Source organism: Xyrauchen texanus, chromosome 27 (genome assembly GCF_025860055.1).
Source record: "Xyrauchen texanus isolate HMW12.3.18 chromosome 27, RBS_HiC_50CHRs, whole genome shotgun sequence".
In the NCBI taxonomy this organism is placed as follows: Eukaryota; Metazoa; Chordata; class Actinopteri; order Cypriniformes; family Catostomidae; genus Xyrauchen; species Xyrauchen texanus.
Window position 1 is genome coordinate 16400426 of NC_068302.1, and position 16463 is coordinate 16416888.

Below are 16463 nucleotides of genomic sequence, written 5' to 3' on the forward strand. Positions count from 1 at the left end.
CCAACACCACAGAAACCCAATTATTTTTCTCAAGAGCTGAAGCCAATTATGCCTTTGTAAATCACAGAAGCACACTTCACTCATACTATTAAGCAGCGGAAATGCGTTCAAATAATATCTAAATGTATGAATGGATGTACACAAATTTCTCCCAAAACTGTAATAGCCTATCCAAACAAATGTGTGATTTCGGCCCTGCTTAATCGAAATATGGGTCAAAACGTGCAACTGCTGGAGCGCTGAGTGCTGCTCCCCCTGCTGGCGGAAGCTGGTTATGACATCATCTCATCAGTGGCTCTGGATTGGCTCCAGGCGCATAAAGGCTGGCGGTCAGTGTGCGCGCTCCGCTCCTGCCAGATAAACTTCTGCTCTTCCAGAAGAGACGGACAGAAGAACCGGTGCTGGTTTTAACTGCTCGATCGTGAAACGACCAAGGGACTATTGTGAGACATTTGTGATTCTCCTCGAGCTATTTGCGGTGGAAGAAATCACTTTTGTTGTGGATTTTACTCTCCTGACATTTTGAACTAAAAGTGTTATGCGCTAATCACTTTATTTACGGAGTTTTAACCGTTGGGGATCTCTGAAATTCAAAGGTAACGGAAACTCGTTGAGGTTCAATTTCCCTTCAATATACAACTAATCTTAAAACAAAACTGACTTTGTTGGTTTGTTTGTTTTTTAGTTAAATAAACTGCCGTCTGTGTGATATTGTGTATGATTAAGCCCCATTTGGAAACATATTCGACTGTGCCTCAAAACTAAATATTGTCAAATTACAGTATACATTATGCGGCCGTTCACACCGTTCATGAGTCCGTCTGCGCTTTATTTCAATTATTCATGTCTTTGACTGTTGCGTCTCGTGGAGAGGTGCTGCGTTTTTAGACGCTAAGTTTACCTTTAAAACGTGCCTCGAGACACCTGCGTTCTGTCATTGTATACGTATGAGCTGCGTCTAACTTTCTTAGCGCCAGGACGCGTTCGGGCTGAAGTTGAACAGCCCCTTAGAACTGTAGAACAATTATTAGAATCAACCTTCGCGTTCGAATCGATGTCTACGATCTGAATCACTGACATGTCATTTAACATGTATATTCTTAATTAACACAATATCCTCAATGTGTTGTAATAATGTTTCAGGCATCAGTTGGAGCACCAGGATTTAATCTGTGGGCCAGATATGGAACTTTAACTTCATTCCTCACATACGCACCATCTCTCCTGGAGTGAATTCGCCTGGTTTTAACTTTGCGCTCTTCCAGCAATGGTGGGGCACTTACATTTACAAGCTATGGATGAGAGTTTGAAAGAAAAGAACCGGGAAGGGCTGCTCGATAGTCCGGATTCAGGACTCCCTCCGAGTCCCAGCCCGCCCTTCTATTCTCTGTCGCCGGGGATCCTTGAGTCGAGGTCCGGCAGCTGTTCAACACCAACAGAGCTGCAGGGATACAGCAGAAAGGAGAGCCGGCAGGGTAAACTGGTATGCATTCATTTAATGAAGGTGATATTTATCCAAGAAGGACATTCTTTGTTGGTCCTGGAACAACATTCATATAGACCAATATGTGCCCTCTGATTTTAGTTGTTGGGTTAGGGTTAAGGCAGGACCAACAAAAAAAGGTTGATCCCAAATTATGCCCCACAGTTTTGGTGCGAGGTCTAAATGGATGCATTCAACATGAAACAGACAAATTAGAAGTTGTACATCTCAGCAGATAGTTTACTCTTAAATTTGCGTGCACTTGCTAAACGCAGCAAAGGCTGTGTAAATGTGCTTATTTTTTTGCTGGGCATTTACCTGTAACTTCTCATTTGAGTTAGAACCACTTGTTTAAACAAGCAGTAATTAGCTTGTCTACCCGTTGTATACTTTAACATGTCACTACTTTATTGTAGGCAAAGCCAATTCAAAAGATCATGTGGATGTGCAGTTTGCTTCAACACAAAACGGACTGTTGGCAATGTGGAGGCATACGGCCAGGGACAAATAATTAGAAGTAATAGGACTGAATCCTGAAATAGGAAGGACCTCAGGTGCCCGTGCCTCTGGAGACTCACTCTAATGAACATAGGATGGTAAGGAGGAGGGCAAAGAGAGAGAGAGAGAGAGATTCTGTAAACAAGTTGACCTTGTGTTTGCTGAACTTGAATGTGGTAACTGAAACTGATCTCTCTGTCCCTCCTTCCTCATAGCAACCTTTAAAAGCACATACACACATTTCATACCAGTACAGTACTACTCGACAGCACATGTTCACATTACAGTATAATGCTGCATGCACAGACTAAGAGACTGGTATAACCTAGACTAAAGTCTTATTTCTGCCTCTAAAAATGTAAATAGCCCACTAAGCTAGCAGCATCTGCATATGACATGACAATACATTCAAATCTACGTGACCTTTCGAATAGAACTAGAACTACTTTACCCTAATGAAAACCTCATGTTACTGTCTGTAAGAGTAACCGCAATACTAGATTTGGATTAGCATAGAAAAAAACCTCTTCCAACACTTCATAGATGCATCTTCCATCTATAGGGCAGGAAATTAAGTTTTCCCTCGGAAACACAGCTCAGTTGACAAGCCAAATCTGTCAAAAAAAAAAACAAAAACACAGTTTTTTCCAGGGTTCCATCAACTGTTAAAGGAACCATTCACCCAAAAATGAAAATTCTGTAATTATTTACTCACTTTCATGATGTTCCAAACCCATATGACTTTCTTCTGTGGAACTGTTTTGAGAGATGTTAGACAGTATGTTAGACTTTTTTTCCATATAATGAAAGTTAATTGTGATTGAGGCTATCTTTTGTGTTCCATGGGTAAAAAGAAAGTCACGCAGCTTTGGAATGACATGAAGGTAGGCTGGGCAATATGGCAAAAAAAAAAAAAATCTACATTTCTTTTTTTTCCAAACTTTTAACTTAATTTTTTAATTTTCGCAACCTGTTTCGGGATATCTCTTCTCATTCTTTTCATCATAGGTGTGCAAGAAAAATGCACAAAGAAGATGACACCACACAATTATCAACATGGAATAAACCCAGATGTTAAGAAATTATAGTATAAAATAAGAAATACATGCTAAATACTTCTTAGACAATGTAGGTATTCATTTTTTATCAAAACCAAGTCTACCTAGAAAGTTATCTTGAAATCAATATCTAGAATTGATGAAGCTTATCTACAAAATACTCATTGTACATTAAACAATTTGTATGTATTGTCATAAAACGCTGCAAACAGAGTCCAGGGCATGTGGCGCCCTCTAGTGGTACATGCTGAACAGGACAATAATATGAAATTATTTATCATTACAATTTAACTCGCAAAGTTTGTCAAAATGATCGCTTGCCAAATGGCTATAGATGCAGTTCTACATGTCACAGATCAAAGCAATACTTAGCAATCTCTCTGAATCATCAAGGTAATAGGAACGGTGGATGTTTGATTCTTCCATTAATAGACTATCCATATGATTTGATGTGAAGTGCATGTAACTGTAAAGAAAAGATGCGCAGAACGACGAGGCCAGTTATGGTCTTAAGCCAGTATATACATGCATGATGGACAACGTTAATATACAATCATATTGTAAAATCGTACTGGAAATATTACCGGTGTCTTTTATATCAGTCATCATGTTGTTAACCTGTTACATTCATTTTGAGCATGCACACATCTGCAGCTGATCTGATCAGATCAGATTGGGAGTGGCATCAAACCAAGTGCTATAAAAAAATGTCTTCCTTATTCAGCCTTTGGTGGCTGACAATGTATTTAACTAAAGCGTTTGCTAGTATTTTTATGCAATACCTCAATTCCTCTATTTAAAAAAATTAATTGGGTCAAAACCTAAATTCACACAGTTAAATGCCCAGCAATTTGAGGGTGAGTAAATAATGACAGAATTCTCATTGTTTTGGGTGAAATATCCCTTTAATATATTTGAGGTTACAGTGATCTGCATTCATGGCTATTGTGTGACATAAATGCTTTGCCTGAGCACGCCGAAAAGAGCAGCTATCTGAAGGCATTCTGGATCGTATAAATGATCACCCAGAAACTCTGTTTGAGAAACGTGCTTGCACTTGTTTGAAGACTGCTCCAAAGTTCAGAAAAAAACTGCTTAAACTCCCCACTCAGTGAACTAGAAGGGAGTAGCATGACTTTTGTTTGTGCAACATACATTTTATTTGAGATGTTTTTGCAATATGTCTTTAACACATTGGAAAGCTCTCATGCCAATGTCAAAACACGATCCCTCTTCTCCATTCAAAGCCATTTACAAAATCCTATTACTTAAGTGTATACAAATGTGGTCAACCCTGCAGGAAACATGCAATATATGAGGACCAAATGCTGACTCGAAGTAATAAAAAAAGGCATACAAAGCCATCATTGTTTGCTGCACTTTGCATTTTCCATTCATTGCAACCTTGCCTTGCGAGGGTGTTTCCCAGTATATATAGTATATCCAGTTTGTATGCTAGCAGGAAAGATGTGTTTGCTTGCATCAAAAAAAAAAAATATATATATATATAGAGACCTACAGGTCTATTTTGAGAGTTGTTCTTGGATGCTATGTTAGAAAAAACTAATTTATTTTAGAGTGGAAGGCCTAACAGGAGCTATTGCAATCTTTTGTATAAGAAACTGATGACCTATGTTAAAGAAGCAAAGGTGCAGGGCCTCGCTGAAACACTAGCAACTCTAATTCAGCTTTAAACACCCCATGAAATCAAAATGATAAAAATTAGAATTACAATTATGCAGCCTTTAATCCATGTGTGTTTGACTTGAAAACATTTATATGCTTGTATACTTATAATATTGAGAAAATTCCCTTTTAGCAGATATGCAAATTAGAGGTTGACTGATAGTGGATTTCTTTCAGATACCGAGGAGGAATAGACCAAAAAAATGATTTTTGTGCAGATAACCAGTAGGTCCAAAAAGCAACTATCTAAAAAAAACGATATATCGGTCCATCTCCAATGCAAATACAAAATTTAGTCTTTCTCTGCTGGGAAACAAAGCAATAATATAGATGACTCTTTTTTTTGTCCAATGTCCAATTTTTGTCCAATTTTTTTGTTTTTTGTGCTGCCTAGAACGAGAATGTCCCTCCCTTTCATGTAATTTCATGGAGTCTTAAAGGTACACAGCAATAGTTTTACATGTAAAAATTGAGTAGCACTTAAAAAAAGATATGATTAAAATTATGAAGACTCCACTCATATCATCAGGTTGTATTTACTAACATTAGTTAATTACATTAGTTAAAGGAGCAACATGTAACATTGACATCCAGTGTTTTAAGTGGGTACTGCAGTCCAAATTCAAAATATTGGAGAGAGTTGTCTCCCCGCCCACTCCTCCCCAGACTCAAAGCTCACGTGGGTTGCCAGGTTGAGGACACGCAACAGGAATGAGCAAACTGACAATGACAAGCGATAATTGTATGCTTTACTACAGTAAATATATTACATATTGCACCTTTAACATGAGCTATTATGAACAAATATGAACAATACTGCCCTTATTATTTCTTGTTATAAACTAACACTTTACAATAAGGTTCCATTTGTTAACATTAGTTAATGCATTAGGTAAACAATTATGAACAAAAAAATAACATTGTTTTCAGCACTTATTCATCCTTGTTAATGTTAGTTAATAAAAATACAATTGTTCAACAACATGTGATTTTTTAAATGAATACTAACCAAGATTGGTAAATGCTGTAAAATTATTGTTTATTGTTAGTTCTTGTTAATTAATGTTGTTAACCAATGTTATGTGTCGATGTAGTGACACTAGGGGTCGATCTTGGGAGCCCCAAACACCTCTGATATTGGAGAAAAGGCCAGTGAGGATTGGCAAGTGGAATTTGCATGCCACTTCCCCGGACATATGGGTATAAAAGGAGACGGCTTGCATCCACTCATTCAGGTTTGTGCTGAGGAGCCGAGACAATGTCCCGGCCATTTCAGCGGGTAGTTCAGTGTTGCGGCAGGAGGGACACAACATCCCATTCCCTCCATCAGGTAACGGAGGTAACAACAGTAACCAAGACGTTCCCTATCTGTCACTCACTCAACGTTTTGTCGATGTAGTGACACTAGGAGTCCCTTTACAAAATGGCACAACCAGCTGAACTGTGTTAAGTGGATCGGTGGTGCAGATAAGCTACCGCATGCCTAGTAACAAGTGCACACAGCCCCGTCGTAACCTTCCCAATGCCCCAGATAAGTCGCATTGTCCATCGTACCCCAAGGGGGGACAGACGTACTTACAATGGGAATAGGTCACATCAGCCGTTTTGACCTTTTCTCTCTTTTCCTCTTTGAATTTGAAAACTTCACAGCTGGGACCAAGATATATTCACGCCGGAGAAGGTGTTCTTTTAACCCACGGAGAACAGACACCACGGAGACCACATCCTGCCTGAAGGGGAGGTTAACATGTGAAGAATTCATCACATGGACTTACCAACCGGGAAGTACCACACATGGAAAAAAGTCCCCGCGGTAGGTCCTACCTGAAAGGGAGGAGCTCTACAAGCGCAGCGACTAGTGGCAGAGCAGATCTCTGCCCATGCGAAGACACTGGTTTACCGTCAGGGAAACCATACCGTGGAAAATACCTCATATGGGATTACCGACAGGGAACCACCACATATGGAGCACCTATCCCAAGTACGTGGGCTGACCTCAGAGTGTCAAAAGCTCTCTGTGCGGTCCAAGTAAATATGCAAGGCTCGTACTGGACATAGCAACGACAAGGCTGGGTCTGCCTCTTCCCAGGGCAGTGCTTGCAAGTTCACCACTTGATCCTTAAAAGGGGTAGTGGGAACTTTGGGCAAAGGAGGTCCTTCCTCAGGTGAAGTTGCCAGGGAGGGGCTGGCGCGAGGAGCGTGAGCTCTGAGAACCAAGTCTGGGTGGGCCAGTACGGTGCCACCAACACGACTTGTTCTTCATCCACCCTGACTTCGCACTGAGTCTGTGCAAGCAGGCTTAAGGTGCGTACACACTGCCAGCGACTTTGTCGCTGCAGGTCGCCAGTGGCTGGCGGTGAAGTCGCTAGTGGGTGTTCCACTACTGGTTGCCTAGTAACGTTTATAAATGACATTCACGGATGTCATTCCATTGCTGTTGACCGCAAATCTCTAAAACAAACATTTTGAAGGGAAAAGACTAAATATAAATGGAATCAGTACATAAAATGCTTTATATCAAAAATTAATGAGAAACAAGGCGTGCTGTTTGCCATAGCGGCTGTTTATCTGCGGCGAAAATGCAAATGCCGGTCTGTCTGGGTCCATAAAATCCCCGCAATCTCAGATACACCTTTCCACGCAGTATTTTTCTTAAAAATGTCCTTGTACGTGGGAAGAGACATATCATAGAGCACTGGAAAATTTCTAACAGCAAGAATTAGCCTTTCATCCATCTTTCCATTACTGCAGGAGCTGATAGAGAGAGAGAGAGAAGGATCACGTGAGCTCTCCCGTCTTCTCTCCTATTGGCTGTCGCTTCCGTTAGTCACTCTTCATTTGAATAAAGTTGAACTTGTCTCAACTTTGTCGCGTCGCTGGACATGCCCACATCTAGTCGCCAACGGTCGCGACAGCTTGTGTCGCCGGAAGTCGCTGTGCTCTCATTGAAAATGAATGGAATGGAGTCGCTGGCAGTGTGTACGCACCTTTACTGGGGCATATTTGCACAGGCCCCGGGGCCAGCTGTGTGCCAATGCATCCGTGCCGAGCAGGGTCTCGGTCAGGGAGTACCATAACGGGCAGTGGGAGGATTCCTTGGAAGAAAACAGGTCCTGACTCCAAAAAGTGTTTTAAAGTGTCTAACAGTGTGCAGCAGTATGTTTTGCCCTTCCCTCAAACTAACTGCATGAGTGCGAGATGGTTACTTGAAAAATATGCAGACCACATGACACAAACAGTCTGTAAATATAGTGAGGCCACAGTAATGACAAACTCTGCTCAGTCCTCAACCTTCCATTGAGAAGTTAACTGATACAGTTGAGCTTTCCAGGCCACCTGCCCTGTTGGACTTCTAACCACTCTGTCCCGCTCCATGAACACTGAGCGATGTCTCTCGTGTGACTGTATGTCTCCTGGGTTTGTGGGTGTTGTGGATGCACATTATGTAACCGCACAGTGGACACAATATCCATTCTGGATTTAACAGAGACTCCTGTTACATTTGTACTTTCTTTCTTGTACACATACGGCACAGATATATACTGGGGTCCAAAACTCAGAGACCACACTGAAAAGATTCAAAATGTAATTTTAGCCAGATAAGACAGACCATTTAGAAAACATTTAAACAAAGAGACTTTATGGCATAAAATGAATAAGCATTTTTCAGAGTATGCCATTTTTCTGGGTCACTAATCAAATCAGCAAATGTATAAATATTGTCCATGCTAACTCTATAGTGCTAAAGTCAGATTTATATGCATTAATTGAAGCACACATGATGGAACATTCTCAAATGCTAAGATAACATGGGTCATCAGGTTTGGCATAAACTTGTGGAGCCCAGGCCAGCTCGAGTGCAAAAAGAAGGCACACAAAATAGAAATGTTAGGGGGAAAAAAAATGCTAAATATAATAATTTTTAGGGATGCAATGATGAATTATTGACCAATTAAAACAATCATTATAAGCATGAAAACACAGATATCAAAAACAGATATTTGGGATTTAATTATATTTCATTAGTAACACACTTTGTAAAAACTCCACAATATGTATCAGGGTTGACACTCCTAAGAACATGTAACATTTTAATTCTTTCTAATGTTAATGCAGAACAAACTGCATAAGCAGACGTGATATTTGTGAAAGCAGCACTTACCTTCAGGCTACATGATGTGGGAAACCATTCAAAATGCTTAAAAACCAGCTGACTTTGAATTCTGAGATGTCAGAAATTATATATTGTATACTGGAAATAATTTGTTGTTAAAACAGTAAAAAGGCTTTTGTAACTCTAAGTATTTCTAAGTAAACCTATTAATAAAAAAATTTTTATTAATAAAACTGGTTAAATGTTAAGTGGCAAAATATCAGTTTTGGTATCTGCCTATAGTTGTTTGGTACTTGCCAAAAAATTTCATATCTGCGCATGTCTAATAATTTTAAGTGATTCTCTCAGTCTTTTGAATGTCAGTCCAAACATTTGAAACATGTTATAGGAAAGTTCTTAGCTTGTTCTGAGTTTCCATTTTGGTTGAATAGAAATAATTAATATACAGGTATGTGTTTGTTGTCCCACCACCTAAACATTTTCACCAGGCCAGATTGTCATATGCAATCTATGTTTAAAATCTGACAAATGACAACTGCTTTGATACAATGTAGTTACTACATGTGTAACAGCACAATTCCTCACTTAAACTGGTTCATCAGAACTAATATCCAAAGACATCAAACAAAACACTGCAGATTGTCATCCTTTAGAATGTGAAACTGCAAAGGTTAAAGTGACCAGTGTAGACATGTCAGCAGGTTTCCTGATTTATTGGATGTGCAAGTTCAAAATGTTTTGCTTCATGTTCTCCGTGTTACCTCAGGTCTTAGCAGAGAATCTGCTGGCGTGGAACTCATTTTTATTAGGTGTCAGAGAGAGACAGAGTGAGAACAATTGCATGTGTGGGATGGCACAGAGGAGGGTGGCGAGTGTGCACGTGGTGTGAGTGTGTGTTGATGGCTAGAGCAGGTGAAGGCACAGACTGCTCTGGCTCCACACACTGCTGCATTGTCGCCGTTTGTCTGACCACCAAATATATCAACAGGGAGACAGACACGCACGCATGCATGCTACTTCAAAGATTTGTCCGATTCTTTAGTCTCATTATTTAAAGTATTGGAAACTAATGGATTAGCTGTACTGGAAAATACTTTTATGTGGCACTCATTTTAAAACAGATATTTGTTAAGTTACATAACATGTAAAATGTCCCAAATTAGCCTCATCAATCCTCAACTGCCATACAAAATATGAAGTGAAAAATATCACAATAGCAAGTGTGTTGCATGGCTTACAGTGCTGAAATTCAGTAGCCTAATACAGCATTATTTTAAATGTGATATTGCTTTTAAACAACATTTTTAGTTGTAGTAATAGTTTGTTTGAAATCATTTAACTTACATTTTAGGCACAATATGGCCAGTTAATTTGTATATTTCTGATCTGCAAATGAAAATGGTTCCCAAAGAAGCTTAAGCAGGACCAACACCAAGCAGCGCACAGCTAGCAAACTATATTATATTAAATATCAGCACTCTTGGAATCTTTTTGTGTAGTCAAAATTAGAGGCTGGAACTAACTTTTGTATAATTTGTATTATTACTTGTATATTACTGATATGCATATATACATTTTTACCACACAAACAGCAAAGTCCAAAAAGACATCAAAACAATTAAAGTAAGGCTGTGGCACAGATATTGCAAAAATGTTGTGTTTCAAAGGACGTAACACTGATTTTGAAAGATATTAAGACAGGAAACATGTTCCAATCTACTGCATGAGTTTTTGATATTTGGGACATTTTGATATACTGGTTGTAATGAGATTTAACTAAATCACTAATTGATGTTTTTTTAATGTCTCCGTTTAGCTGCCGTACTTGCTCCTGAACTCTCAAGGTCCAGATGCCAAGTCACGCATGTACCCTGTGGTCTATGGAGAGAGCATTGAGATCAACCCCAAACCAGAAAAAGAGATCAAGTAAGTGAGTTATAAAGCAAAGCAACTAGTACCAATGCTAAAACAAATGCTCATGCTAACCTTGCAATATTACAGAGCTCTTAGAGGACAGGGAGGTTATACATTTTCTGAAATAGTTGGTGTTCCCTCGCAATACGTTTTGCGTTACCTCGCAATTATTTCGGGTTTCGTTCACAATAGTTTAATCCATTCATTACAGAAATTAACCATGGTTTTACAACATTTACCATAGTTCAACTATGGTATTTTTAGTAAAACCATAGTAAACTCAAAATTGACCATGATTTTACTACAGTCACTTTAGTTCAACTATGGTATTTGCAATAAAACTATAACCACAAAATTGACCATGGTTTGACTATGATATATTTTATATATACTGTGATATCATAATGTAATAATACAGGACAACCAAAACTATGGTAAAAAATCATAAACATTCTGCCAAAAAAAAACATGGTTAGTTTTACTATAGTATCACCATGGTTAGTTTGTGGTACATGGTTTTTAAAACCATGTACCACAAAGTTTTTTAGACAATTTTAATTTTCTACTTTAGAGAACCCATTGTTAGTTTTTGCAATGGCATTTCTTTTTGGTGGAAAACCATGATTTTAAAAACCATATTTGTACCACATATTAACCATAATAACATAACCGTAACTGAAGTAGTAAACATGTTTTTTCCTGTATTATTACTATGGTTTTTATACAATAGCATGGTTAACATTTGAGCATATGCAAAACTATTGGGAGGGAATGGAAAACCTTCTGTAAGAGAACACAAAACTACTTCCCTCACTGTCCTCTAAGGGTGATGAATTTACTGTATGTCAATTGATGTCCATCAGGTTCAATTCTGCAGTGAGGTATGCTTCAGACAGACACTTCCGCGACCAGGTGTACTGTGCCCAGGTCCCGACCGCCACGTCATTCAGCGAGACAGTGGTGGCGGTGCAAAACCACACGTGGCGTAGCTACAAGTCAGAGGTTCACTTTGAGCCACGGCTCAGGCCGCTACACTTCCAAAGCACGGCCATTGTGTTCCCCAAGCATGCCCGGAATACATACCGCACCACGCTTAACTACAATGGCAACAGAAAATCAGCTGGGAGACGATGGTTTGTGTCCACAGTCAGACTGGAGTCCACCGAGGATGCCAGTCCATGTATCATTTATACAGAAGACCTCTGAGAGAGGTTTGTTATCATTCCCACAATTAAGAAACTCCCTTTTTAGAGCTTCAGTGAAAGTACTTGGACTTGAGCAACAGGGCTCTGTTACTACTACAACCCTGATTAAATTGGATGGCTAGAGACTTCAAAGAAAATAAAAGAGGAAAACTAAGTCGGTGGGGGCCATTTTGTTCTCTTCTGGAGAAGTTGGTACTTGACAAAGGGAATCTGGTGGAGCTGTGTCTGTGCAGTCATGTCGCAATATACGTGTGTAATGTGTTAGTAATGTATTTATGTACATCTGAGTTTTTCTTTATGAATAATATCCAGTCAAGCCAGTCAGAAAGGGGGGAAAAAATTGGGCCGAAACTGTTTCGGATGTTTGCTTATAGGTCTGCACGGAATCTGCACGTGCAGAACAAATATCAATTCGAACAAATGTCAATTACAGAATTCTACACATCCCCCACCCTTTTTGTGTTTTAATTCAAATCAAATATTTTATGTCAGTACATTGAGCGAACCAAGATAAATTCTGGTAACTCACACGGTAACTTTTTAAAGCTAAAATGTACGAATTTTGCCGAATTTGTTATTGCCTACAAATACTGTAAAACTGTAATACTCAGCTTTGTTTAGGCAATTTTACCATTTGAATTCTACTTATTTTCAGAGAAAATCTGAGAAAATGAAAAAACTGTACAGATTCCACGTGGGCCTGATTATTTGTCTTAGTATTGGCAATTTTTGCAAATGCTCAAAAATGAAACGCCTGACTATAATAAAGACTAAATGCTGCCATATTTTATTGCTATATTTTTGGATAAAGACTGTGGCCGAGAGAGCAGCACAAAGTAAATTGGGATTAAACCCAACATTTTCAGAGAACTTGCAAAAAAAATATAAACTGTATTTGAGTTGCACTTATGGTAAGGAAAGTTTTTTTGTTGTTGATGTTTTTTTTACCAAGGTTATAAATGTCTTGGTATGAAAAAGAGCAAATCAATAAGTGAGAGCACTTAAAAGGTTGGACCAAAGATTCTGTAAAAGTCATAGAAAGGGAAATACAACCTTAAATATTTCCTCCCTTTCTGTTTGTACCTCAGAAAATGTTGAATAATTCTTGCCCAAGAGTTTTAGAAGCTGCCCAGGGTTTTGACATTCAATGGTCAAAATATGACCTGAACTCACAAAGCCAACCTGGTCTCATAGAAGAACGTTACTATAACTACATTTTGCAAACTAACTTTTATGTGCCAAATTCTACGTTTCGTTGCAGTGTCCTGGTGAAATTAACACTAGAGGCACTACAACAATTGTGTGTTTTATTCACTTTCACACAAATCATGACTGCAACAGCTGATTATGACTTTATAAACAGTTCTTTTTCACTCTATTACTCACACACAGCTATGTTATGATATCCAAACACTTATACTATAATGCTTCATTTGAAAAATCCACTACATTTACACACGTATTCCGATGTGATTAGCTTGCGTGGTTGCGCGACTGATAGACTATTGGCCTTTGGACCGCAGCTCGAGACCAGCCAAGCATGCAAGCTAACAGGTGAGACTAAAGTGTCATTGAAGTGACACAAAATCAAAATATTTGCTTTTCATTTCTCATTTTAATTTTGGAAACTATTGCTTAGGTTTTGGCATTGGTTTTGGGAAAGGATGTCTCTTTAGTGTCGAACTCTCATTTGAATTAAGATTGCTATTGGTTAGGTTTAGGTTAAAGTTTTAGGTTAGAGAAGTATGTACTCATTAAAACCTTCATCTTATATTCAACTTAAAAACCTCGTCTGATTACAACACCATTTCACTGACTTATGGTGCCCCCAACTGGACATTTCACTGGGAAACTGCGGCCAAATGTGTATTAAGGCACAACATTTTGTCACGATCATGTAATGTTGTTAGAGAATGAAAGGAAATGCAAGAACGTAGAGAGAAGTTGTATTTGAAATGATTACCAATAGATTGATTGAACATTGGGATTTGTGCTGGTTTTGTGAGAAAGGTTCTTGTCAAGCTGCAACCATGAATCAGAATAGTTCATCTGGAGGGGACAAAGTTAATTTACCTCATGACATCTGAAGACTATGTGCAGTCATCCGATATACATTCTGATTGTATGGTTGGATAACCTCTGGTTTCGAGAAGTAATGTGTATTTTTTGTTTTTCTGTATTCTTGTTTTTGGAGCCAAACCGTCTCATCCAAAATCTTGATTAAGTGAACTGTTTCCTCCAGCTAATGCATTTCCTCTTTAATGTGTAACACAATCTCTTTTGTTTAGAGGAGAGGGAACACGTTCTGTTCTGACTGGCTTTAACTTCTGCTCTTTTTTTAGAAGGTAATGAGATATAATGCACAGATACTTCGAGAGGGAGATTATGACTAAAGCGGTCAGGGATTGGGAGGTGTTAGTACTTTATGTCTGTCTTGTGTTTGGTCTATAAATTTAGAAATCTTTATAAGCTGAAAGTGGAATTGTAAATTTAGATCTCTTACCTCATTAAAAATCTCTTGTTTTGGCTTGTAACATATTTCTTTTTTTATGATGGGTATCCTCTGTTGCATGAAAATAGCAGCATATTTTGTATTATAATGACAAAGAAAAATGTATGTTTAAGTCTGTAATGGTATATGGATATATTGGAAGTGCTGAGAGGAAATACATGGCAGTAAAACACAAAAGGTTCTGTCAAAACAATGTAATACAGTTAACTAGTGCATCATGCACACATATTCCACGACATTACTGGAAAACACACATACCATAGACGTTTAGCTGGTTTAAATTACTTAAAGGGATAGTTCACCCCAAAAATGAAAATTCTCTCATCATTTACTCCCAGATGTGTATGACTTTCTTTCTTCAGCAGAACACACATTAAGATTTTAGATGAATATCTCAACTCTGTTGGTCCATACAATGCAAGTGAATAGTGATTTTCAAGCTCCAAAAATCCCATAAAGGAAGCATGAGCATTTCATGAGAAATTCACTAAGTGTTGATAAGATGTGAAATCTTATGGGGAGGGGGGTCATGTCCGATAAATCACTCCTTCTTACAGTACGTGTTGGAATGTTTTACCTGAGAAATTATGGACTATTGATTAGGAATTTTTGCAATGTGTTGCATGCCGTGCAGAATTATTAGACTGGAGATGAGGGGAGAGTTTTTATTTTTTCATGTGTATGAAATTCTATTATTACATTTGTTTGATGTAAAAATGCTCTCTGCTAACTGATCAATCTTTGTTTAGGGGTCGTTCCCTAACACGATGATTTGTGTGTATGTAAAATACTTTCCTGTTGTATATGTGGAATACAGCACTCATTCTCTTTATATTTTTGTATAATTCCCAGGTTAATGATCTTTTGGGTAACAAATGAGAAAATTATTTAAGAAAAAATAAATGTATATCCAAACTGAATAAATAAAAGCCCCAAACCTTAAAATGCTTGTATACATTTATCTTTTGGTGTTATGATGAACTTGATGAAATCTATTATTTAGGTAAGAATGAGCAGTCACTGTTTTCCATGTATATCATTACTTATGCAGCAGTTTCCAACCAGGTCAAATATTTTGCAGCTCAAGATGAAAAATTGTTCCGCAATTATACTATCATAAAATACAAGCACATGCAAAACAGCTCTCTGACCTGCAATTCTCTAGCAAGAATCAGAAGACCTCGAGGGAGGCAGTAAATATCAGAGAATATCTCCTTATCCATAAATTCAGGCTTGATTTAGGCTGTATCACATTATAGGGAGTAAAGTATTTTTATAAAGCCATCGTACAGTAAATTATCATGAGGCATGTGTGGGTGAACATTTTTATTACAGTAAAAATTTTTTACAACAATACAGTGACTCCAAAAGTATTTGGATATGTAAGCCACACTTGATTTATACGTGCCATGGCATTAGATAGCAAAATATCAAACCAAGTAGCATTTTAAAGATCGCTAAAGAACCATTGCCTCCCTACATTTTTCCTTGTGCCCCTCAGAAACATCTGACACCCCCTTCCTGGTCCACTGAAGAGACAACCACTTGCTCGCACTAAAGATGAGCTGCACTACCAATGTACAGCTTTAAAGTTTGCTTAGGTCTTTCCTTAAGCCACTGTAGAAGTCTCCACGATCCCAAAACGTGCAGGGTGCCTGGATGTTTGTTCAAAACGAGCTTAGTGTGGTCCCAGACCTTCAGGTCTAGCTAGGACATCATCCAGACTGTTGGGGCCTACAATGCACTCCTGTTGGCCGACCTCAGTGGCTACAGGCAGAAATCAAGGCCAAGACTGTCCACGTGATACTGGAGGCACTCTTTCAAGTGGATTGCCAAGGGAGTGATTCCAGTTTATTTTCTATTTTATTAAGTCTACTTGCATCTAGTTAACTTAACCAAAGTAGTTCAGTTAATTCTATATGAACACAAAGTTAATTGAACTTAATTACATACATTTTGGAGACACAATTACTCAATTCAACTGAGGGAACGA

The 16463-nt window shown here is 38.4% G+C and overlaps 1 protein-coding gene across 1 annotated transcript; it reads left to right on the forward strand.

Annotated features, from left to right (window-relative positions):
* The first annotated feature begins 361 nt into the window (after window positions 1-361).
* LOC127620910 (refilin-A-like) lies at window positions 362-15400 on the forward strand. Its single transcript, XM_052094255.1, has 4 exons — window positions 362-596; window positions 1144-1483; window positions 10656-10765; window positions 11617-15400. Exons 2-4 carry the CDS (start codon window positions 1268-1270, stop codon window positions 11957-11959), a joined length of 669 nt encoding a protein of 222 aa, XP_051950215.1. The 5' UTR covers window positions 362-596; window positions 1144-1267; the 3' UTR covers window positions 11960-15400.
* The last annotated feature ends 1063 nt before the right edge of the window (window positions 15401-16463 follow it).

What these genes read in the sequence shown, in the direction of transcription:
- LOC127620910 (XM_052094255.1), top strand. Translation starts at nt 1,268, where the DNA reads ATGGTGGGGCACTTACATTTACAAGCTATGGATGAGAGTTTGAAAGAA. An exon ending in AGAGCCGGCAGGGTAAACTG is followed by an intron (nt 1,484 to 10,655) that starts GTATGCATTCAT and finishes GTCTCCGTTTAG; the next exon opens with CTGCCGTACTTGCTCCTGAA. An exon ending in AAACCAGAAAAAGAGATCAA is followed by an intron (nt 10,766 to 11,616) that starts GTAAGTGAGTTA and finishes GATGTCCATCAG; the next exon opens with GTTCAATTCTGCAGTGAGGT.